The following is a 21,544-nucleotide window of genomic DNA, read 5'->3' as shown; positions in this document are numbered from 1 at the left end:
TGCATCTGTTATGGGTGCTGTATCCTCCTCATTCTCCCATTCCCTGCAAACCATGCTTTTGCCTTCCCTGGCGGCCCCCGCCCTCCTAGGTGTCGGGACCCCCCGCCTGCCCCAGCCATGCCTGAAGCCCGTAAGGCTAAGGCTAGACACGTCGACTCCCACTCCTCGATGCAGGTTCTACCTGCCATGATAGACACAGAAGGCGCGCCTCCCACGCGCAAAAGAGCCCCTGGCCGGGCTAAAAAGGCTAGACTGTGGAAACGGGCTAGAGCCCTGGATGACGGGTCGGATACCTACCGAAGTGTGGAAAATGACTCAGACGTGATGGAGTATGACTCCTATGATGAGGGTGAGTCGGGCGAGGATCTACCCCTTACGGGTGTAACCCCTTCTGGGACCTCAACCGCTACCCAGGGTCCTTTACAGGGCTCCACTGGCGATAGTAAGGCGCTGTTCGATCCGCAGGGCAACCCCCTGTTCGATCCAGACGACCTTCGCCACTCCCGTTTAGCGGATTGGGTTCCCCCTGAGCATATCGCCCAGTATGTGGCTCGGCGCATGCGTACTCCCCTTTCCAAAGAGGGCCGCAATAAGTTATGCGCTGAATGCCCCAGGCCTTCCCTCCCGGGTGCGGCCTGCAAGACTCCTGAGATTGACCCTCAGATCGCACAATTTCTGAACAAGTCAGGCGGGAAACCGAAAAAGGGCCTGGACTACTCCCTGAAAGTGTGCCAAGACAAGATATTAGATACCCTGGGTCCTTTGTCGAAGTTATATGAACTTCTGGATGCCGCTAGAGCTGGCGACGCGGCCCTAGATGTTGATGTAGCTGTTGGTTGGGTCCAGCGGGCTATTTGCCTTTTGGGAAATGCAAATACCGTTATGTCCACGGAAAGACGTAAGGCGATCCTGCTTAAAATCGACCCCAAGTTGGCTGCCATGACGGTGGTGGAACCGAGCTCATCCGATGAAGGGATGTTATTTGGTACTACCTTTGTGAAAGACCTTGGGTCGTATGTCAAGACCTTTACGGCCATTGATAAGGCTCAGGCCAACATGAAACGCATGTTTGCGCCTAAGGTCTTCGGAGGGGCCGGGCGTAGCAGGAACCGTCCACCCGGCCGTGATTTCCGAGGTTCGTTCCGGGCCAGCAGAGGTTCCTTTTTCCCGGGGCTTCCAGGATCAGAGGGCTCCCCCCTTCTTCCCAGCTAGAGGAAGATCTTGGGGATCCAGATACCCCCGTGGTGCCGCTTCGGGCAGACGTCCTTATGGTGAGTACCCATTCTTCCCCTCTTGCTCATGTACGGGTGGCGGGAAGGTTGGCCTTATTCTACCGGGGGTGGGCAGCTGTGACTTCGGATGCTTGGGTGCTGCAATCAGTACAAGGTTTTCACCTCGAGTTCGTTTCCCTGCCTTTCCAAGTTTCTGTACCCAGGGAGTTGTCCCTCCCTTCGGAACAGGACGAAATGATTTCCGCGCAGCTCGGAGAGATGTTGTCAAATGGCGCCATAGAGGAGTTGCCGTTCACAACCCAGGGCTTTACGAGCAACCTATTCCTAGTGCCAAAGAAAGGAGGTGGCATCCGCCCTGTGATAAATCTCCGACTCCTCAACCAGCATTTTCAGATGGAGGGCATTCATTGCCTCAGAGACCTCCTCTGCCTGTCGGATTGGTTGGCCAAGCTAGATCTGAAGGATGCGTATTTTACAATACCCATCGCGGTGGAGCACAGGGACTACCTCCACTTCACCTGGCACGGGAGGCGGTGGCGTTTTACATGCCTACCGTTCGGTCTCTCCTCAGCTCCTTGGTGCTTCACCAAGATCATGAGACCGGTGGTGACCTTCCTGCGTACATGTGGAGTACGCCTGATTATTTACTTGGACGACATTCTAATCATGTCCCAGTCCAGGAAACAACTACAGCTCCATGTGGAATGGACGATCAACCTGCTCCAAAACCTGGGATTCATGATCAACTGGGACAAGTCAGTCCTGACCCCAGCCCAATCAATGAAATTCTTGGGTTTCAAAGTGGATTCCGTTCAACAATTCCTATACCTACCAGAATCCAAGATGAAAGTCATCCAGAAGAGTCTCGGATTTGTCCGTCAGACAATTAGCAAGGATTATCGGTCTACTGGCAGCCTCCATTCAAGCGATCTTTCCGGGTCCATTGCACTACCGAGCCCTCCAACGGCTAAAGGGATCGCACCTCAGATCAGGTCATTCCTACGAATCCCGGATACGCGTGGACGAGGAATCCGGGGACGAACTGGTGTGGTGGTTGGCACACATGGAGGCTTGGAATGGAAGGGCCATTTTCGTCTCCGTTCCGGACGTGGTGATAGAGTCCGATGCCAGCTTACACGGCTGGGGGGCTCGTTGTGGCAACGTTTCCACAGGAGGCAGATGATAGAGAGATCCTTGCACATCAACTGTCTAGAACTCTTAGCAGGGGCCTTCGCGAATCGCAGCCTTACCCCAGGTCGGGCGAATTGCTGCGTTCTCCTCAAGATGGACAATGTGTCGGCAGTCCGTTATATAAATCACCTAGGGGGAACCAAATCCAGAATGCTGGCTCTATTGGCGAAAGACTTTTGGCAATTTTGTCTATACAACAACGTCTCAGTGATGGCAGAGCACATCCCGGGTCTGGACAACTCGGGGGCGGATTGGAATTCGAGACATTTGAGAGACTCGGGAGATTGGCACTTGCACGCTTCAGTGTTTCACAGCCTGGACGGGTTGAGGGGACGGTTCGTTATGGACCTGGAGTTCCTCACTCTCCTGTTCGATTCGGGTAAGGCGTACCGCACTATCAACCTTTTCCGCTCAGCTATCTCAGCTGGACATGGTGGTTTGGATGGTTCACCCGTCGGTAGACATCCTTTCGTATGTCGCCTTCTCAAGGGTATTCTCCTCGCTCGACCGCCTAGGACTCGTTACTCTGCCTTCTGGGATGTCAATGTGATGTTACAGTTTCTATCGTCCTGGTACCCTAACCAGGAACTGACACTTAAACATTTGTCCTCTAAGCTAGTGATGTTACTCTGTTTGATTTTGTGTAAGAGAGTGTCTGACGTCAGAGCCCTTGATTGGGACGCCATTACTTTTACTCCCGAAGGGGTTTCTTTCAACATATCCAGGAGGACTAAGTCGGCATCCAAGTCGTTTGTGTACCCTAGATTCTCGGAGAGTCCGGCACTCTGTCCAGTGGATTGTCTAAAGGCTTATTTGGAGGCTACGCAGTCTCTTCGTTTGTTAGATTTACATCCATTATTCATTTCTTTTCGATCGCCTTATCGACCTGTATCGACCCCGACTCTGGCACGTTGGGTACGCTGGCTCTTATCTTCGGCGGGAATAGACACTTCTATTTTCACGCCTCATTCTGTACGTGGTGCTATGGCTTCAAAGGCTTCTGCAGTCGGCTGTCGTCTAGAGGACATTATGCGAGCGGCGGATTGGTCTCGGGAATCGACCTTCCACAACTTCTATTTCAGACCAATTGAACACATCACATCTCATGTAGTAGCGCAGCTTTAAACTTGCATAATATGAGCCTCCGTGTCTTTAATAAAATTCCCAGATTTTACTATTAACATGACGTAAAGTCATGATTTTATTAAAGACACGGAGGCGAGTATTATTCCCACCCAACCTCCCGGTGTGGGGTTACGGGGTGAGATGCTATTGGATTTGTCAGGTATGTTGCAATCTGGTCTATTTAATGTGTAATGTGTAATGTGTATGGTAGCTATGCTTACTCATTGATGTTTGTTGGTTGGATACGATTTATATTAATCATACTTTTTTTTATATATTACAGGCTTCAATTTTCCTGATTAGCAACCGACAGTCTGTTTGGTAAGTCTTCAGTTTGGAGTTTGATTATTACCATATTTCTCTCTCTCTTTTTAGCTTGAAGTTGCCGATTTGTTCCTGTTTCCTGTTCTTGCCAAGTGGGATATCGTTCATGTTCCCTGGTCTTCAGTGTTCGCAAGAAAGAGGGGGATTGTGGGAGACACAGGCCTTTTATAGTCACTTCCTCTGTTATGTGATTGGTTGCCTGTGTACCTATACAGTTTTTTCTTTCATTTTTGATAATATTTATATTCCTCTATCTTTGCTGCTGAGGGAATAAAGAAAGAGTTATGCATAATACTCGCCTAAGTGTCTTTAATAAAATCATGACTTTATGTCAAGTTAGTAGTAAAATCTGGGAATTGTTTATCATAATGTTTCTTTGTGTTGCTTTTTTATGTCAAAATATTTCCTTCCTATTTAACAATATTATTGTTTAAATGTATGTATTATATTATCTCTACTCTTTAATGGTTATAGACAACTTGTAGTGGGTATATTTTGTTTTTCCAAACGTATAAAAGGAGCAAAACCAATTTAAAAAGAAGATATTATGATTCCCTTAGAGATTAGGTAGTCCTCCATCATATGATTCTTATTTGATCATTTTGTTATCAGTCCTTCCCTCTGTATTTTATTTATAATGTTTATGTTTTATTAATCCTGTTTTTATTTTTTTCTCCATTGTTCATGTATTTACTTCCCCTCGCTATATTTTTTTTGTAATTTCCCAGCTCCCTTCAATTTCCCCTTCTCCATTCTTTCCCCTTTATTTTGTTTTATTTGTCACTGTGTTAGATACATATAGCTACTGACATAAAAGCTCCGTGACATACAGCACACAGACAGGCATACTCACTGATGTCAAAAAGTGACCTACACTATTTTGTACATGATGACATACAGATAAAAACACTTACCAAAATCAGCATCTGATCAATTATTGGCCAGGGTAATAGGACGACACATTAATCCTTAATATCTTTTCCTCCCCTCTTTTAGGAATAGTTATGATTTGTGTCATCATTGTATCAAGAAAGGTTGGGGTAAACCCAGACAACGTTGCAACTCCAATAGCAGCCAGTCTCGGAGATTTGATCACTCTTTCACTGCTGGCAGGAATTAGCAGCACTCTGTATTCCTATAGAGGTATGTTGCATATATATTGAACAGATTTAACACTGCACCAAACCAGTTATACTTTTTAAATATCATGAGACTCCATGCATTAAAAAATAAATAAATAAGGGAATTGGGGGTAGACCCGGAACATGCATTTCTCAGAAGTGGTGTTGCTGTAGAGACCAAAATGTATACAAAATACAGATCAAGGAACAGTGCACACACACAAATACAGTTTTCAGTTTTACAGAAGAACATCTAAGTAAACAAATTTGGGGTATCAGTTCGATCATATGGCCATATAGTGTTAAGTTCACCACTACGCCACTGTACCCCAATATCGGTGAGTCCTACATTAATTTTAATGTGGGAGTCCGATTAAATAATAACAAAAGTGTATTTAATGAATTGTATGTGTGTGTGCATATATAATGCAAAAGAGGCTTCATGCATCAGACAGAATCTGTTCTAAAATGTGCTAGTTTTACATCAGTGACACTGAACATACCTATTGCTACAGAATAATCTATCCAAGTGGAAGTCCCTGCAGAAAGAAAGGTATTTGCTGGCCCTTTAAAGAAGGTGTACATGTCCAAAATCCACAAGGAGGCAGTGATATTGTTCTGGGAAAAATCCTAGGAATAAATGTGCCTTTTCTCAGAAGGTTTCTTGTCAAACGCTTTTTTTATGCTCTGGTGTTGGTTTCTGTATGACAGTAGTTTTCAAGTGCATACATGGTTACCACTTGAGTAATTTGAAAATTAATGTGACATGGACATTCCTCTAATATTCTATTTTTCTTTTCTTTAATTTTTCTGTAGTAAATATTTATTTGTGTTTGGGTTTAAATAGCAAAACATTTGGGGAATTTCAGTTGGGAGGAACCAAATGTAGGCCCAAGTGTCAAAAAGAGAAACCCATATGCGATTAAGGCTTATTTATATGCACTTAACAAATTTAGCAAAACTCTTTTTTTATATTTGCTTTATGTTAAACATGCACATTTATTTTAAAATTTTGATTTACTGAAATACCATGCTCCAAAGGTAAAAAAAATTGCAAATCTGTGCTGATTCTTTAATATTCCATAATTTCCTGCTGCCACAATTCTTGGAAATATGGAAGCATGATGTCAAGATGGCAGCCCCCACGACTATACTATTATACTTGATATAAATGTGTTTGTTCAGTTTTTTTTTTTTTTGTTTTTTTAAATATACTGGCACATTTATTTACACACATTTATTTATTTTCACTAAAACATGTAAACAGTGTTTATTGAGGTAAATAAATAATATAATGTCATAAACATGACAGTTGTCGATAATGAGCATAGTTTTTAAGAGCATAAGAAGAATGTAAATGGTGCCCTAGAAGTAGAACTGGTGCCTACTGAGTAACTCTGGCTACAAGACTCTCTCCGGCAAGAACAAGCAATTTTGGGTTCCTAGCTGGGCTTGGGCTCTAATCATTGTACTAAAGACAATACTAGCCAAATGGGACATCACCAAGGTCTAAATTTTCATTCCACTCCTGCTATGATTAGTCTTGTTAATCGCCAGGAAAAGTATTAATGCCACTCTCTGTTTTATTTTTTTTGTGTGTGTGTTTTTTAGATTATCAGTACTTATCCCCTGCTATCTGTGCCATCTTCATTATCTTGATCCCACTGTGGGTGATAATAGCCAAACAAAGCCCATCCATTGCCGAGGTTCTGAAATCTGGCTGGCAGCCTGTAATTGTGGCCATGTCTATAAGCAGGTAATGAGAACTGTGGTGTTAGAGCACCTCCTTCAGGAAAAATATCTGTACACTATTGGACAGTACCCCAGTCTCATTGATTGTGGAACAGTCATAATGTTTTTTGTTATATATAATTCCGTGTTTTGCATATTTCCTTTAACATCATTTTCATTTTGACCACCTTCTGAAGCGGTATGATGGGTAGTTTTTATGCAAAGAAAAAAACACATATATACTTGCTAGGCTCTTGTGCTAGAGGTACACCATAACAACCGTAGCAGTCACTATTTGAATTTTTAATGCAAATCGCCTTATATTTTACAAGATTCTTACCTCAATGGCAAAGTCCATATTATGAGTCCTTATTGTAGTAAATGTGGACACTTGACATAGCAGTTAGGTGTGTGTTTTGTGTTGACCTACAAATGTAATTCATTAGGGTTTGGTGGATGTTATTGATCTGAAACTCCTATAATTATTGGAGCCTCCTAGTGTTAATTATGTTTTGCTTCTATAAGTATTAGAACTCGCTTAGTAATATTAATCTTTTATAATCATTTGATTAATTTTGACCTGCAGCTCCTTTAATTACTGGAACGGATTGAGGACAAAGATATTTCTAAATGAACTGAATTTCTACTGGGCTTTTGCTCAGTTAGCTTTTTATCTTGTACTCTCTAGTCTCTCTTGTACTCTGTATTTTATGCACATTATATTTACATATCATATATTTTATTTTATTTATGTTTAGCACTGGTGGCCTGATTCTGGACAAGACTGTTACAGACCCCAAATTTGAAGGAATGGCTGTATTTACACCGGTTATTAATGGTGCGCCTTTGTATCTTTATATATCTTTGTATCCTCACTTTATCTTTACATAATAACTTTTAAATATTAAGGCAGAATTAGAATTTTAGTTGAAAAATAAGCTAACTAGATAAAAAAAAAACTCAATTGAATGCAATGTTTTCTGCACTGGTTGATCCTGAGGAGAAAACACCAGCATACCCAAAATACAATACAATTTTCATCTCATCCCAAAATCATAAATGGCAAAATTAAATTGACTCAATCAGATTTCCTCATTTCACATCATCATAGCCATGTTTGTAAAGAATGCCTTATCTTTCCTTCTTCTGCCTATTTATATTGGCTGATCCCCAACATGCATTACACAGAGAGCTAGAAGTAACTTCTCTGATGAATTTTAGGGTGAGCTTAAAGGACCACTCTAGGCACCCAGACCACTTCAGCTTAATGAGGTGGTCTGGGTGCCAGGTCCTTCTAGGGTTAACCCATTTTTTCATAAACATAGCAGTTTCAGAGAAACTTCTATGTTTATGAATGGGTTAAGCCTTCCCCCTATGTCCTCTAGTGGCTGTCTCATTGACAGCCGCTAGAGGCGCTTGCGTGCTTCTCACTGTGATTTTCACAGTGAGAGCACGCCAGCGTCCATAGGAAAGCATTATGAATGCTTTCCTATGTGACCGTCTGAATGCGCGCGCAGCTCTTGCCGCGCGTGCGCATTCAGCCGACGGGGAGGAGAAGAGGAGGATCGGAGGAGGAGAGCAGGAGGAGATCTCTCCGCCCAGCGCTGGAAAAAGGTAAGATTTAACCCCTTTCCCCTTTCCAGAGCCGGGCGGGAGGGGGTCCCTGAGGGTGGGGGCACCCTCAGGGCACTCTAGTGCCAGGAAAACGAGTATGCTTTCCTGGCACTAGAGTGGTCCTTTAATCAGTCTTAGTCTTAATAGAGGCTGTGAAGCATTGTCTAAAAGTATGCAATTCATAAATCCTAACCGCAAAGCATGTACTTTGTCTCCACCTATAGGTTGTGGGAAATAATAATTCCCTTTTTTTTTCTTTTGTTGAAATTAAAGGGACATGAATCACTATGAGACAACCCTCTCATTCAAAAGCTTTAGCTTAAAAAAGCAGGTATATATGATCTTATTTCATGTTTACCTGCTAGTTCTTTCGTATGCTTTCCACACACACTCCAGGTGGGACACTGATCTTACCAATAAGTGTCCTATCCCTTGGAATGCTTTGAATTGGGTATGTCTGACAGATTTACACATGTGCAGTTTAAAGATATGCTCACCTTGCAACATCCTGACAGGGGGAGAAGTGAGAGAGTCTTATTAGTGTAATCATGCAGAGTAGGCTCCAGTGTCAGGCTTATCTCTCCTGCTGCTGTACAATGATGCCCTGAGTCTGTCATTAGTGAACTGGTCTGAAACTGAGAAGGGGGTGAAGAAACCTCCCTAGCTGAGAGGTGTGTCCAATAATGCAATCTGACAAGTTTATAAATGTTTGTTACATACTTTTAAACATGTTCCATCCTTTATTTTGGTTTGTATATTTGTTTAAAAGTGTGCTTGCTGGTTAACCCTAATTTAAATAGTGTTTTGTAGGCATAGAACAAACTCATTTTGTTTTAATCCAGCTTTAGTTTTTGTAAATTTACTGATGTGAGAATTCAAAGTGATGTGTAAGTGAATCTCTAACTTAAGGTCAAAGTAGCCTAGCTAGAAAAATTATGCAAGTCAACTATGCTTCCAGTGTGTCTACTTTGGCCTTAATGTGTACATTCACTTTGAATTCTCACTTAAATAAATATCCTGCAAGTTTATTTTTTTTTATTTTTATACATATAACCTTGTCTAATGAGAAGACTGCACACATGCGTGTGTATTGATGTGAAGAGAAGGAGACATGTATTTTGCTCACGCCCACACATGTAGAAAACCAATTATTTATTTTATTTCTGGTATAGAGGATGAATATTTTACTAATCTCTTCTGCTAAATAGTATGCATATATAAACTGATCAGCCACAACATTAAAACCACCTGCCTAATGCCCTGTAGATTCCCTTTGTGCTGCCATAACAGCTCTGATGCGTCGAGGCATGGACTCCACAAGACCTCTGAATAGGTCCTTTGGTATCTGGCAGGACCTTAGCAGCAGAACCTTTAAAGGGACACTCCAGGCACCCAGACCACTTCTGCCCATTGGAGTGGTCTGGGTGCCAACTCCCACCACCCTTAACCCTGCAAGTGTAATTATTGCAATTTTTACAAACTGCAATAATTCCCTTGCAGGGTTAAGTCCTCCTCTAGTGGCTGTCTATCAGATAGCCATTAGAGGGACTTCCATGTTCTTAGAACTCGAAAAGTGTGTTATACGACGCTGGACGTCCTCACGCCAGGGGCGTATTAGCCGCGAGGCAAACAAGGCATTTGCCTTGGGCGGCATTTTCCAGGGGGCGGCAAAAAACGCCGCCCCCAAATGCCCAGGGCAAATGCCTTGTTAGCCTCGCGGCTAACAGACATGCTGGGCTGGTTGCAGGGCGGGCGGCGCAGCCGGCGAGGGAGCACTTCCTCTGAGCTGTCTGCTCAGCTCCCTCGCGCGCCGCAGAGTGAGGCTGGGAGCCGGAATATGACATCATATTCCGGCTCCGCCTTCCAGTCTCACTCTGCGGGCGGCGCGCGAGGGAGCTGAGCAGAGAGCTCAGAGGAAGTGCTCCCTCGCCGGCTGTGCCGCCCGCCCTGCAACCAGCCCAGCATGTCTGTTAGCCGCGAGGCTAACAAGGCATTTGCCCTGGGCATTTGGGGGTGGCGTTTTTTGCCGCCCCCTGGAAAATGCCTTGTTTGCCTTGCGGCTAATACGGCCCTGCAACCAGCCCAGCAGCCACTGGACCACCAGGGAAACACACCTCTGCAGAAACCCCCCCCCCCCTCCCCAGCATTCCCAAAGGTAAGGAGGCTGGGGGGGGTTGCTTAAATAAATTTTAAAAAATGTGTTAATGTGTGTGTCTGTTAGTGTGTGTGTCTGTGTCTGTTAGTGTGTGTGTCTGTTAGTCTGTCTGTTAGTGTGTGTGTCTGTTAGTGTGAGTGTCTGTTAGTGTGAGTGTCTGTTAGTGTGAGTGTCTGTTAGTGTGAGTGTCTGTTAGTGTGTGTGTGTCTGTTAGTGTGTGTGTCTGTGTCTGTTAGTGTGTGTGTCTGTGTCTGTTAGTGTGTGTGTCTGTCTGTTAGTGGGTGTGTCTGTTAGTCTGTCTGTTAGTGTGTGTCTGTGTCTGTTAGTGTGAGTGTCTGTTAGTGTGAGTGTCTGTTAGTGTGAGTGTCTGTTAGTCTGTCTGTTAGTGTGTGTCTGTGTCTGTTAGTGTGTGTGTCTGTTAGTCTGTCTGTTAGTGTGTGTGTCTGTTAGTGTGAGTGTCTGTTAGTGTGTGTGTCTGTTAGTGTGTGTGTCTGTTAGTGTGTGTGTCTGTTAGTGTGTGTCTGTCTGTTAGTGTGAGTGTCTGCTAGTGTGAGTGTCTGTTAGTGTGAGTGTCTGTTAGTGTGAGTGTCTGTTAGTGTGAGTGTCTGTTAGTGTGAGTGTCTGTTAGTCTGTGTGTCTGTTAGTGTGTGTGTCTGTTAGTCTGTGTGTCTGTTAATGTGTGTGTGTGTGTGTCTGTTAGTGTGTTTCTGTGAGTGTGTGTGTCTGTTAGTGTGTGTGTCTGAGTGTGTGTGTTTGCCTGTGAGTGTGTGTGTATGTTAGTGAGTGTGTGTGTCTGCTAGTTTGTGTCTGCTAGTGAGTGAGTGTGTGTCTGTTAGTGAGTGTGTTTGTCTGTTAGTGAGTGTGTTTGTCTGTTACTGAGTGTGAGTGTGTCTGTTAGTGTGTGTGTTTCTGTATGCTAGTGTATGCGTATCTGTTTGTGAATGTGTGTGTGTATTTAGAATGCGGGGCGGGGGGAAGGGTTGGGTGGGGGTGGCGCGGGGGGAAGGGTTGGGTGGGGGTTGCACGGGGGGGGGGGGGGCGCCTGAATTTTGTCCTGCCTAGGGCAGCACAAAACCAGGATACACCACTGCCTCACGCTATGTGAGGACCTCCAGCGTCGCCTAAATGCCCATAGGAAAGCATGAAATAATGCTTTCCTATGTGGAGGTCTAATGCGTGTGCGCGGCCATTTCCGCACATGCGCATTAGGTCTCCCCCGCCAGCTGACATCGGCGGGGGAGGAGAGTAGGCGGAGCCTTACCCAGCGCCGAGGAACATCGGCGCTGGACTCCGGTAAGTCACTGAAGGGTTGTTTTAACCCCTTCAACAACTTGGGATGGGGGATGGGAGGGAGAGTAACACTGTAGGGCCAGGAAAACGAATATGTTTTCCTGGCACTGGAGAGTCCCTTTAAGTCCTGTAAGTTGGGAGGTGGGGCCTTCATGGATCGAATTTGTTGTTCCAGCACATCTCACAGATGCTCAGTTGGATAGAGATCTAGGAAATTTGGAGGCCAAGGCCACACCTTGAACTCTCTCATGTTCCTCAAACCATTCCTAAACGATTTTTGCAGTGTGGCAGGCTGCATTATCCTGCTGAAGGCCACTGTCAGTGTGAATAAGGGGTGTATACAACGTGCAACAATCTCTAGGTAGAAGGTATGTGTCGAAGTAACATCCATATGATTGGCTAGCCCCAAGGTTTTCCTGCAGAACATAGCCCAGAGCGTATCACCACATACGCTGGCCAGCATTCTTCCCATAGTGCCTCCTGTTGCTATCTCCTACCTAGGTAAATGACACACAAGCACTGGGCCATCCACCTTATCTAAAAGATAACGTAATTCAGCAGTGAAAGCAACCACCTTGCATTGCTCCACGGTCCAGTTCTGAAACCCATGCCCCCATTGAAGGCACTGAACAAGGGTCATCATGGACAATTGGTTGTGTATGTGGCTGCTTAGCTGTTATGCACAATAACTCTTCTTTGTGATCGGACCAGACAGGCTAGCCTTTGCTCCCCGCGTGCATCAAAGAGCCTTGGGCACCCATGACCCTGATGGCAGTTCACCAGTTGTTGCACTGTATTTTTGGTAGGTATTAACCACTGCATGCCGGGAACTCCCCACAAAGCTTGACGTTTTGGAGACACTATGACCCAGTCCTAGCCATCATTAGTTGGCCCTTGTCAAATAACTTTGTACTTGCCCATTTTACCTACTTCCTACACATGAAATTCAAGAACTTACTGTTCACTTCCTGCCTATAATATATCCCACCCTTTGACAGGTGGTTGCAATAATATAATACATGTTATTCACTTCACATGTCAGTGCTTTTAATGTTGTGGTTGGTCAGTGTAACAGTGTTCTTTACCACAATAAGCCAACCCCTTCTGAGAGCATAGTATAAAATATGCAGCATTGCAAAATATATGGGCACTTTATGAATGTTAATATATGTATTTTTTTTATAAATATTTAGATTTGTGTGTGTGTCCCTTTCAGTTCAAAATGATGTGATATGTGTGTTGATTTATCGAAGATTATGATTTTGGTAGTACAGTGAACAGTGTTTCTTTCTTTTTTTTAAAATCTAGTTTCATCGTGAGGCTAAGTCAGTAATTGTGGAACACTGAATATGGAGTTGCACATTTGAATCAAAATAGCCCTGTTAGGAAAATAATAAATTCCCCTTTAAGTGAATATGCTCCTTTTTTGTTACCTCCATATGCTTAATCTGAGATTAACACTCTTTCTGGTTTCTGGGTGGTCAGGTGTTGCTGGTAACCTGGTTGCCATACAGGCTAGCCGAATCTCAACCTTCCTTCACTTCTGGAGTGTGCCTGGTGTGTTACCGCACCGAATGAAGCAACACTGGCCGGACCCGTATACCACCTTTTTCTCTGCAGGTAAAACACTTCCTGAAGCAGTGTAAACTGTGTCAAAAAGAATTCCACTTGCATTGCAGAGCTGTTTGTATGTTTTTTAACAGAACGTCTAATGCAGTCCTCAAATCCTGATGTCAGAGTCATGACTTTTGCAGTAGTGCGTGTTGGGTTGGATTGTGTCCTTTTCAAACTTTAATAATTTAATAAGTAGTGGATAAGCTTATCAGTTATTTTATCAAGCTTGAGATAATTTTGTTCCAACCTCTTCTAGTAAGTAACATCATGGAAAGTTGTGCCTTATTAGCACTTGTTGGATAAGCTATGTCATTACAGTTTTGCCGTGTTTGTAATTACATGTACAATGAGCAGTTACTTTTTGATTCTTAATTTTAAGACACTGTATCTGCAAGTATTGAACAAAAAGTTAAAATCCCACCAACCCTAAAGAACATGCTAACTCTGAGCAGGAATCTTGTGTTCCAGAACAAGGTTGTTAATCTTAGGCCATTAAAGGACAAATGTCTTAATCTAATAATCCTTTCATTAAGTATTGATAGGAAATATTTTTTAATGAAGTGCATGTAAAGAAAATATGAAAAACTCGTCCCTTTATAACTGACAGTTTGTCTCTATCGTCTTCCCTGCTTCACTTCCTGCACAGAAACAGGGAAGACCACAGAGACTGTTCGTTTTCAAACACTGCCGACCAACGGGGCATGTACATGGCTGAAGGATCCTATAGGGATGAGTTTGTCCCATATTTTTTTCTTAATGAAGTATACCTCCTTTAACCCTTGCAGAGCTGGCTGACGGTGACTAGGGCACTATACCATTAGTAATACAGGTTTGTATTCCTAACACTATAGTGTCCTTTAACTGGCAGTAAAATTCTGAGTATATAATCTGACAAATGGAGGCCAAGCTTTAGGACTTGTGATTTAAAACATGTAATTTACAGACAGATTGTAAATATTCATCCAGGCCCCACCACCTAACGCCTGGCTGTGATTTATAGCAGATTTGTTGCTGGTCAATTTTTCAGATTTTTTTTCTGAAATTCTGTCTGCAGGAAACGTTGGAATTTCCCTGAAATTCCAGCACAATCAAGAGAAATGCAACACAAAGTTGCATGATACAACATAGAGTCTCCTTTTTTAAGTGTGCAGCACATCATGAAATAATTGGAATAATAACTTTAGGCTGTTTCCAACTGTATTCTGTGTAATGCACACCTGGCTAAGAATTGTGGGAGTTACAGTTGTTAGCATCTTGTAGGCGGTTTCCTCTGACCACAATTAACCCCAGATCAACTTACTCTAGTTGATCTGTTTTAAAGGCCGATATTGTTTCTGTATTGTTTTGTACACTGAAAGAATTGAACATTACTGTAACAATATCTGCATTTAAGCAAAGTTTTAAGTATACAGAGTGAATTAAGCATTGTGATATTTTTTCCCCATTATTATTCTTTTTACAGGTGTCAATTCGAAATCTGCTAGAGTATTATTCTTGTTGGTGGTCCCTGGGCACCTGCTCTTCCTCTACACAATCTACTTCTTACAGGGAGGGCACATCTCTCTCACTCCACTGTTTGTGACACTATATTTGGCTGCTGCCCTGCTGCAGGTAACACTATTTAAACGAAGGACTGCACACATTTTTATATGATAATTCATGGCCGCGGAACCTCTCTCCTATCTAAAGTTCTCGTGGTTAGAATGTGCTTGTGTCTACAGTTGTTGCAGAGTTTGCACATGCATCTTCCTATTTTGGAGCAGATCACTCTTTGGCAAAACAATATTGTGTATTCTGTAAGGGTTATATACTGAACTGTGCATAGCAAATAACCTAATTGTACCCCCCCCAAAAAAAATCCAGCTCTGCTATTTTGGCCTAAATGTTGCAGTGCCTTGTAATTCTCCACTAAGTCTAGTTCAGTGAGTAAACATCATTTTGGGAGAGGAAACCACACCAAAACCAAATACGTGTCCACAAACCTTGTTTAGTAATATAAGAAAGAGAGAGTGGATGCATAAATTAAAACCACACTAGTTGTCACTGTGAACTTGAGAAAGGTAGTGCTGAAATAGTGATTTCAGCATAAAAGTGGCAATTTCAGCTGCAAACAACCCCAAGTTATAAATACATTATCTAATGCATAAAAGTTAGGGGGGGAGGGGGACACACTACTCTTAGGTTTGCCACCTGACTGGTATTTGAGGCTGCCTGGCCGTGACGGTATTGCAGTAATACCGGCAATACAAATATGTTTCTCAGTATAAACGGAGATTACTCTGCAATACCAGCACCAGCCATTAGGGGTCGCTGTGTATGGAGAGAGGCAGGGATAGGAAGTTACAGCATATCCCTGCCTCTCTCTACTCACTGATCCGCAGGGGAGCAGCTACACAGCACAGAGAGTCCAGACAGCAGCTCCCAGTCTGCGGAGACAGACTACAGCTCAGGTAAGTGAAGGATACACTTACACTAGGGGACACATGGGGTGCACAGACACATGGGGTGCACAGACACTAGGGGACACATGGGGTGCACAGACACTAGGGGACACATGGGGGCACAGACACTAGGGGATACATGGGGGCACAGACACATGGGGTGCACAGACACTAGGGGACACATGGGGGCACAGACACTAGGGGATACATGGGGGCACAGACACTAGGGGACACATAAGGGACACTGGGAAACATGGGGACACTGTGAGACAGAGAGACACATTGGGACACGGAGACACTAGAGACACATTGTCCCCATGTCTCACAGTGTCCCCATGTCTCTCAGTGTCCCCATGTCTCTCAGTGTCCCCAAGTATCTCTGTGTCCCCAAATGACTCCCATAGTCCCCATGTCTATGTCCACAAGTGCCAACATGTCTCCCAGTGTTCCCAAGTGTCTGTGTCCCCATGCCTCTGAGCCAGTGTCTCAGTGTCCCCTAGTGTCTGTGTCCCCTAGTCTCCCAGTGTTCCCTAGTCTCCCAGTGTTCCCTAGTCTCACAGTGTCTGTGTTCCCATGTCTCTGTGTCCCTAGTGTCTTAGTTTCCCCAGTGTCTGTGTCCCCATGTCTCCCAGTGTCTGTGTCCCTAGTGTCTGTGACCCCATGTCTCCCGGTGTCCCCAAATGTCTGTGTCCCCATGTCTCCCAGTGCCCCCATGTCTCCCGGTGCCCCATGTCTGTATCCACAAGTGCCCCCCATCCAGCACCAACTCCATCAGATACATGACGCTTGAAAGGTATGACTGTTTTTAGTGTTTTTGGTCGATAAGATTCTGTAATTAGGCCCCATCATAATTGTCAGCACCAGGCCCACTGGGCTCTTAATCTGGCCCTGGCTGTATATATTCCTTAAAGGAACACTATAGTCACCTAAATTACTTTAGCTAAATAAAGCAGTTTTAGTGTATAGATCATTTCCCTGCAATTTCACTGCTCAATTCACTGTCATTTAGGAGTTAAATCACTTTGTTTCTGTTTATGCAGCCCTAGCCACACCTCCCCTGGCTATGATTGACAGAGCCTGCATGAAAAAAAAACTGGTTTCACTTTCAAACAGATGTAATTTACCTTAAATAATTGTATCTCGATCTCTAAATTGAACTTTAATCACATACAGGAGGCTCTTGCAGGGTCTAGCAAGCTATTAACATAGCAGGGGATAAGACAATCTTAATTAAACAGAACTTGTAATAAAGAAAGCCTAAATAGGGCTCTCTTTACAGGAAGTGTTTATGGAAGGCTGTGCAAGTCACATGCAGGGAGGTGTGACTAGGGTTCATAAACAAAGGGATTTAACTCCTAAATGGCAGAGGATTGAGCAGTGAGGCTGCAGGGGCATGTTCTATACACCAAAATTAATTCATTAAGCTAAAGTTGTTCAGGTGACTATAGTGTCCATTTAAACTCATGCTCAGTTACCTCATTTCAAGGGATACTCTAAGCACCAAAATAACCGCTTAATAAAACTGTTTTGGTGTTTAGATAATGCCCCTGCGGTCTCACTGCTCTGTTTTCTTCCATTTAAGAGTTGAGTCACTGCTGTTTCTGTAGCCCTTATCACACCTCCCCTTGCTTGAACTTACACAGCCTCCATGGTAAAAAAAAAAAAAAAAGATTAGTTTTTAATCAAATCTTACAGCACAATATGTTTATTTTAGAATTTTTTGCCTCCTGCTGTTAATTGAACTTTAGTCACACACACACACACACACTAAGGAGACTACACTAGGCTCTAGCAATCTTTTCAAGGAAACCTATTGGTTCCCTTCTGTCCACCCCCCCTCTGCTAAAAAAATAAATAAGTTAAATAAAGATGACTTTCCTTGTTTCCAGTGCTGGCACCCCTCTGCTGCAGCCACCGAATGCATCAGCATGCCTGCTGACATCTTCCACGGTCTCCTCCAATCCGGTGCTTTTCATAGAGAAGCAATGGATTGAAGATACGCACGTGCAACATTTCTTAATTGACTCCAGGACAGAGCTTCACCTGTTCTGGAAGAGAAAGCACTTCTAGTGGCTGTCAGGAAGAAGGTGTATTAAACCATGCAATGTGAACATTGAGATTTCTATAAAACTGCAATGTTTTACTTTAGTGGTCCCTTAACAGAGCAAGAGATAAGAAATTCGACATTTAAAACACTGTGCAAAAAATAGAATTATTTTCTATATTATTCCAATAGATTATTTTCAAGCCTGTATAGAAAGGATACAGGGTTCCCCGTAATCTTACATTTAGTTAAGACTCATATGCTGCCTTTTCTCTGGCAATTTAAGCATTGTTATTTCGGAGAAATTTACTAGAGAATATGTCTCTAGTGGCTGTCTTCAGCATCATCATGCACAGTATGAAAAACCACAAATGATGATTTACCAGAAGGTGGAGCAGCTGCAGTCTTGGCATTGGATAATAGGTAAAATGTAAAGGGGAGAGGCTGGAAAATTATTTTTATAGCACTACTAAAGTCTCCTAGACCACTTCATCTCAATACAGTGGACATGTACTTTTAACCCTCCAAGTTAAAATATTGCCATTTTACAAAAACCTTAAAGTCTAGCTTGATGGGTTAGGCACACTATTTGTGGCAGTCAAACTGACAGCCACTAGAGGCACTACCACTGCACTGACTGAGTAAAATGCAGTCACTTGGCATTGCAGTTCACAGGAAAGCAGTGGATTCAATGTTTTTCCATGAGAGGCATTGGGTGTGTGCAGTACTCGCCAGTGCTCCTCTATGACAATTTTTGGATTGGAAGATGTCACAGGAGGTAGACAGGTCAGCAGTGGAAGTCTCGGCTCTGGAAAAAGGCAAGAAACCATATATGTGTATTTAATTATTTATAGTGCAAAAGGCAGAGGCCCACTAACCAAACTATGGGATAGAGGACTAAATTTTTAAATAAAATTATAGAAAGCTATCAGTAGTGTACATTGGAGTATGTTTTGAAACACTAAAATACACACATATTTAAATGTATAAAAGGAGGCGCTTGCTTTTTCAAGAGAATAGCATTTTTAGTGATCTACCTCTGAAATGTATTTTCTGAAATTATCCAGTACATGCTAATATTTTATTTTTTTGTTGTTGCAGCTATGTTTCCATGATACAAAACATGTTGAGAGTTTGTTTAAATAAATAATGTCTTACCTGGTATTATACTAAGCTGTTCTACTATAGATGGAAGTTTTAAAAAGTTAACTCCACCTTTATATTGGTTAGCTTAAAGGGATTCTCTAGTACCAGGAAAACAAACCAGTTTTCCCTTGCACTGTAAAATCCTGGAGTGTCCCCCTCCCCCCTCCCTCCTGCGTCGCTGAAGGGGTTAAAACCCCGTCAGTCACTTACCTGAATCCAACGCCGATGTCCCTCGGCGCTGGGTCAGGCTCCGCTCATGCTCCTCCCCCGCCGACGTCTGCCGGCAGGGGAGACCTAATGCGCATGTGCGGCAATGGCCACGCGCGCATTAGACCCTTCCGCATAGAAGAGCATTATTCAATGCTTTCCTATGGGGTTTCCGGTGGCGCTGGAGGTCCTCATGCATAGCGTGAGGACATCCAGCGTCGTTTAGACGACCAAAAGTAATCTAAGAACGCGTAAGTCCCTCTAGTGGCTGTCTAGTAGAAAGCCACTAGAGGAGGACTTAACCCTGAAAGGTAATTATTACCATTTATAAAAACTTCAATAATTACACTTGCAGGGTCAATAAGCTGAAGTGGTCTGGGCGCCTACAGTGTCCCTTTAATTCTGCATTGCAATAGAAAGTGAAATAGTTAAGGGATGGATAGACTGTAAATTATCCTCTTCATTGCAGAAAATACAAGGACTAATTGGAACACAACTTAAGACAAAATGCTCTTTACATGGATTCATATAAGTTGTACACAAAGGGGTTTATTCATTAAATCAGGAATGAGAATTAACACAGGATCTGAACATACTATAAAACCAGTAGAGTTAAAGTGTTTCCAATTCAACTATGCTTGTTTATAATGTGCAGCTCCCTTGTCAATGCACTAAATTCCAAGAACGTTCAACAACACTAACTTTTTTTTACCTGGCAAAATGCTAGTTAATGAAACCATAAACGTATCATTATATTTTTCCTGTTCCATCTAAATATATTCTGTTAAGTATACTCCTAAATGAAATGGCTAATTCACTTTAACAAACCAAAAAAACACAACAGACCATAAACCCGCCAGGAAACCAGTATATGAAATATTAAGTACAGACAGTATTAGCCATAGGTTGGCTTTGTAGACAATACTGATAATGGCTCATTTCACATTGTATGTTGCTTATTCATTTTACAGGTTGCCATTCTGCTGTATATTGCTGACCTCATTGTGCGGTTCGTATGGAGAAAAGAACTCGATCCTGACAACTTCTCAATCCCTTACCTCACAGCCCTCGGGGACCTCCTTGGGACAGGGTTCCTGGCACTGTGCTTCCGGATAGTTTACCTTATCACAGGATGATAGAACAATATGTTTTTAGCACCAGAATGACACTATAGAGGTGTGTTTCAACCCCCCCATCCCCCTCTATTTAACAACCCGCCATGATTTTAAGAAAGAAAAAAGGTATTCTATAAAACAACTACATTTCTCTAACCATTTGGTTAAAAATACCTATGATTAATATTTAAAAACCTGCACCACATTTATTTAAGAATTATTATAATTTTTTTTTTTAAGTATATGTTAATCAGACTTTGTTGGTTTAAAATGAAGTATTGGAATGAGAAAATTACTCCAAAAGACCCTGAAATAAGGCTTTAGTGTTTACAGTGCACAGGAATAGAAACACAGTTTGAGCCAGGATTGTTTCATTATTTTGAAAAAACTATTTTGTGGTTTGTTTGTTTTAAACATTTGTAATGCATTCTCTGCTCAGGAAAGCTATATGTAGTGAAGGAGTTAATGGGTTTGATAAAACCTCACAGTGCCTGCCAGCAGGTAAATATGGGATAAACCACAGAGCACACAGAACAAGGGGGGGGACTGTTCCCACCTCAATAGAGACTTATTCACACACTGGCCTCCTGTTTACCGACTCACTGGCCATTCCGTTACATGGCACACCACTCTAACTGTTCACCCCAAACCTAGTGAAGAAAGAACCACAGAAGTGGAACGGGGAGCACATTTTAAAATCGCAAAAACGTTCACACTTTGCAAAAAGGAGTCGTGTTGAGATGGGCAAAAATAGACAATATGGATTGGAGGGGGAAATAAATCCATCCTGCAGTAAAATGTGTTACTCTATACGTAGAGACCCATCTTGTTTTGGATCCAAGTACAAATTCTAAGCAGAAAAGTAAAGCAAGTTGTGTATTTATTTTTATATTTGGATGAATTGTGTTTTAATAAAATCATACTTCCAATATGGAGATCTGTACCATTACCAACACAATGCAGTTTATTTTAAGTGTGATTGTCAAGATTGAGTGGACTACTTTATACTATGCACTTTTTTAAAGGGTCACTCTGGACTCCTAAATAACTTTAGCATGCTGAAATGAAAAGTATGTCCACCGTTTTTCATTTTACAAAAAGTAAAGATCTCAATAATTTGGCACACCATGGCAAACCACTTTAGAGGCATACAATCGGCAAACTATAGCAATCCGCTTTAGAAACATAGAAACA

General features: G+C 42.8%; 1 protein-coding gene across 3 annotated transcripts in view; it reads left to right on the top strand.

The window, feature by feature from the left end:
* Positions 1-21,299, top strand: part of SLC41A3 (solute carrier family 41 member 3) — a 65,138-nt gene extending 43,839 nt beyond the window's left edge. For all 3 annotated transcript variants that reach the window (XM_063426273.1, XM_063426274.1, XM_063426275.1), the window contains 6 exons: positions 4,869-5,015; positions 6,605-6,749; positions 7,483-7,562; positions 13,269-13,403; positions 14,860-15,008; positions 20,207-21,299. In XM_063426273.1, the coding sequence (XP_063282343.1) occupies positions 4,869-5,015; positions 6,605-6,749; positions 7,483-7,562; positions 13,269-13,403; positions 14,860-15,008; positions 20,207-20,371 (821 nt within the window). In that variant the 3' untranslated portion in view covers positions 20,372-21,299. The remainder of the gene's footprint in view (positions 1-4,868; positions 5,016-6,604; positions 6,750-7,482; positions 7,563-13,268; positions 13,404-14,859; positions 15,009-20,206) is intronic.
* The last annotated feature ends 245 nt before the right edge of the window (positions 21,300-21,544 follow it).

The sequence above is a fragment of the Pelobates fuscus genome, chromosome 7 (assembly GCF_036172605.1).
Source record: "Pelobates fuscus isolate aPelFus1 chromosome 7, aPelFus1.pri, whole genome shotgun sequence".
Lineage (NCBI taxonomy): Eukaryota > Metazoa > Chordata > Amphibia > Anura > Pelobatidae > Pelobates > Pelobates fuscus.
This window is presented reverse-complemented; position numbering and strand designations above follow the sequence as displayed.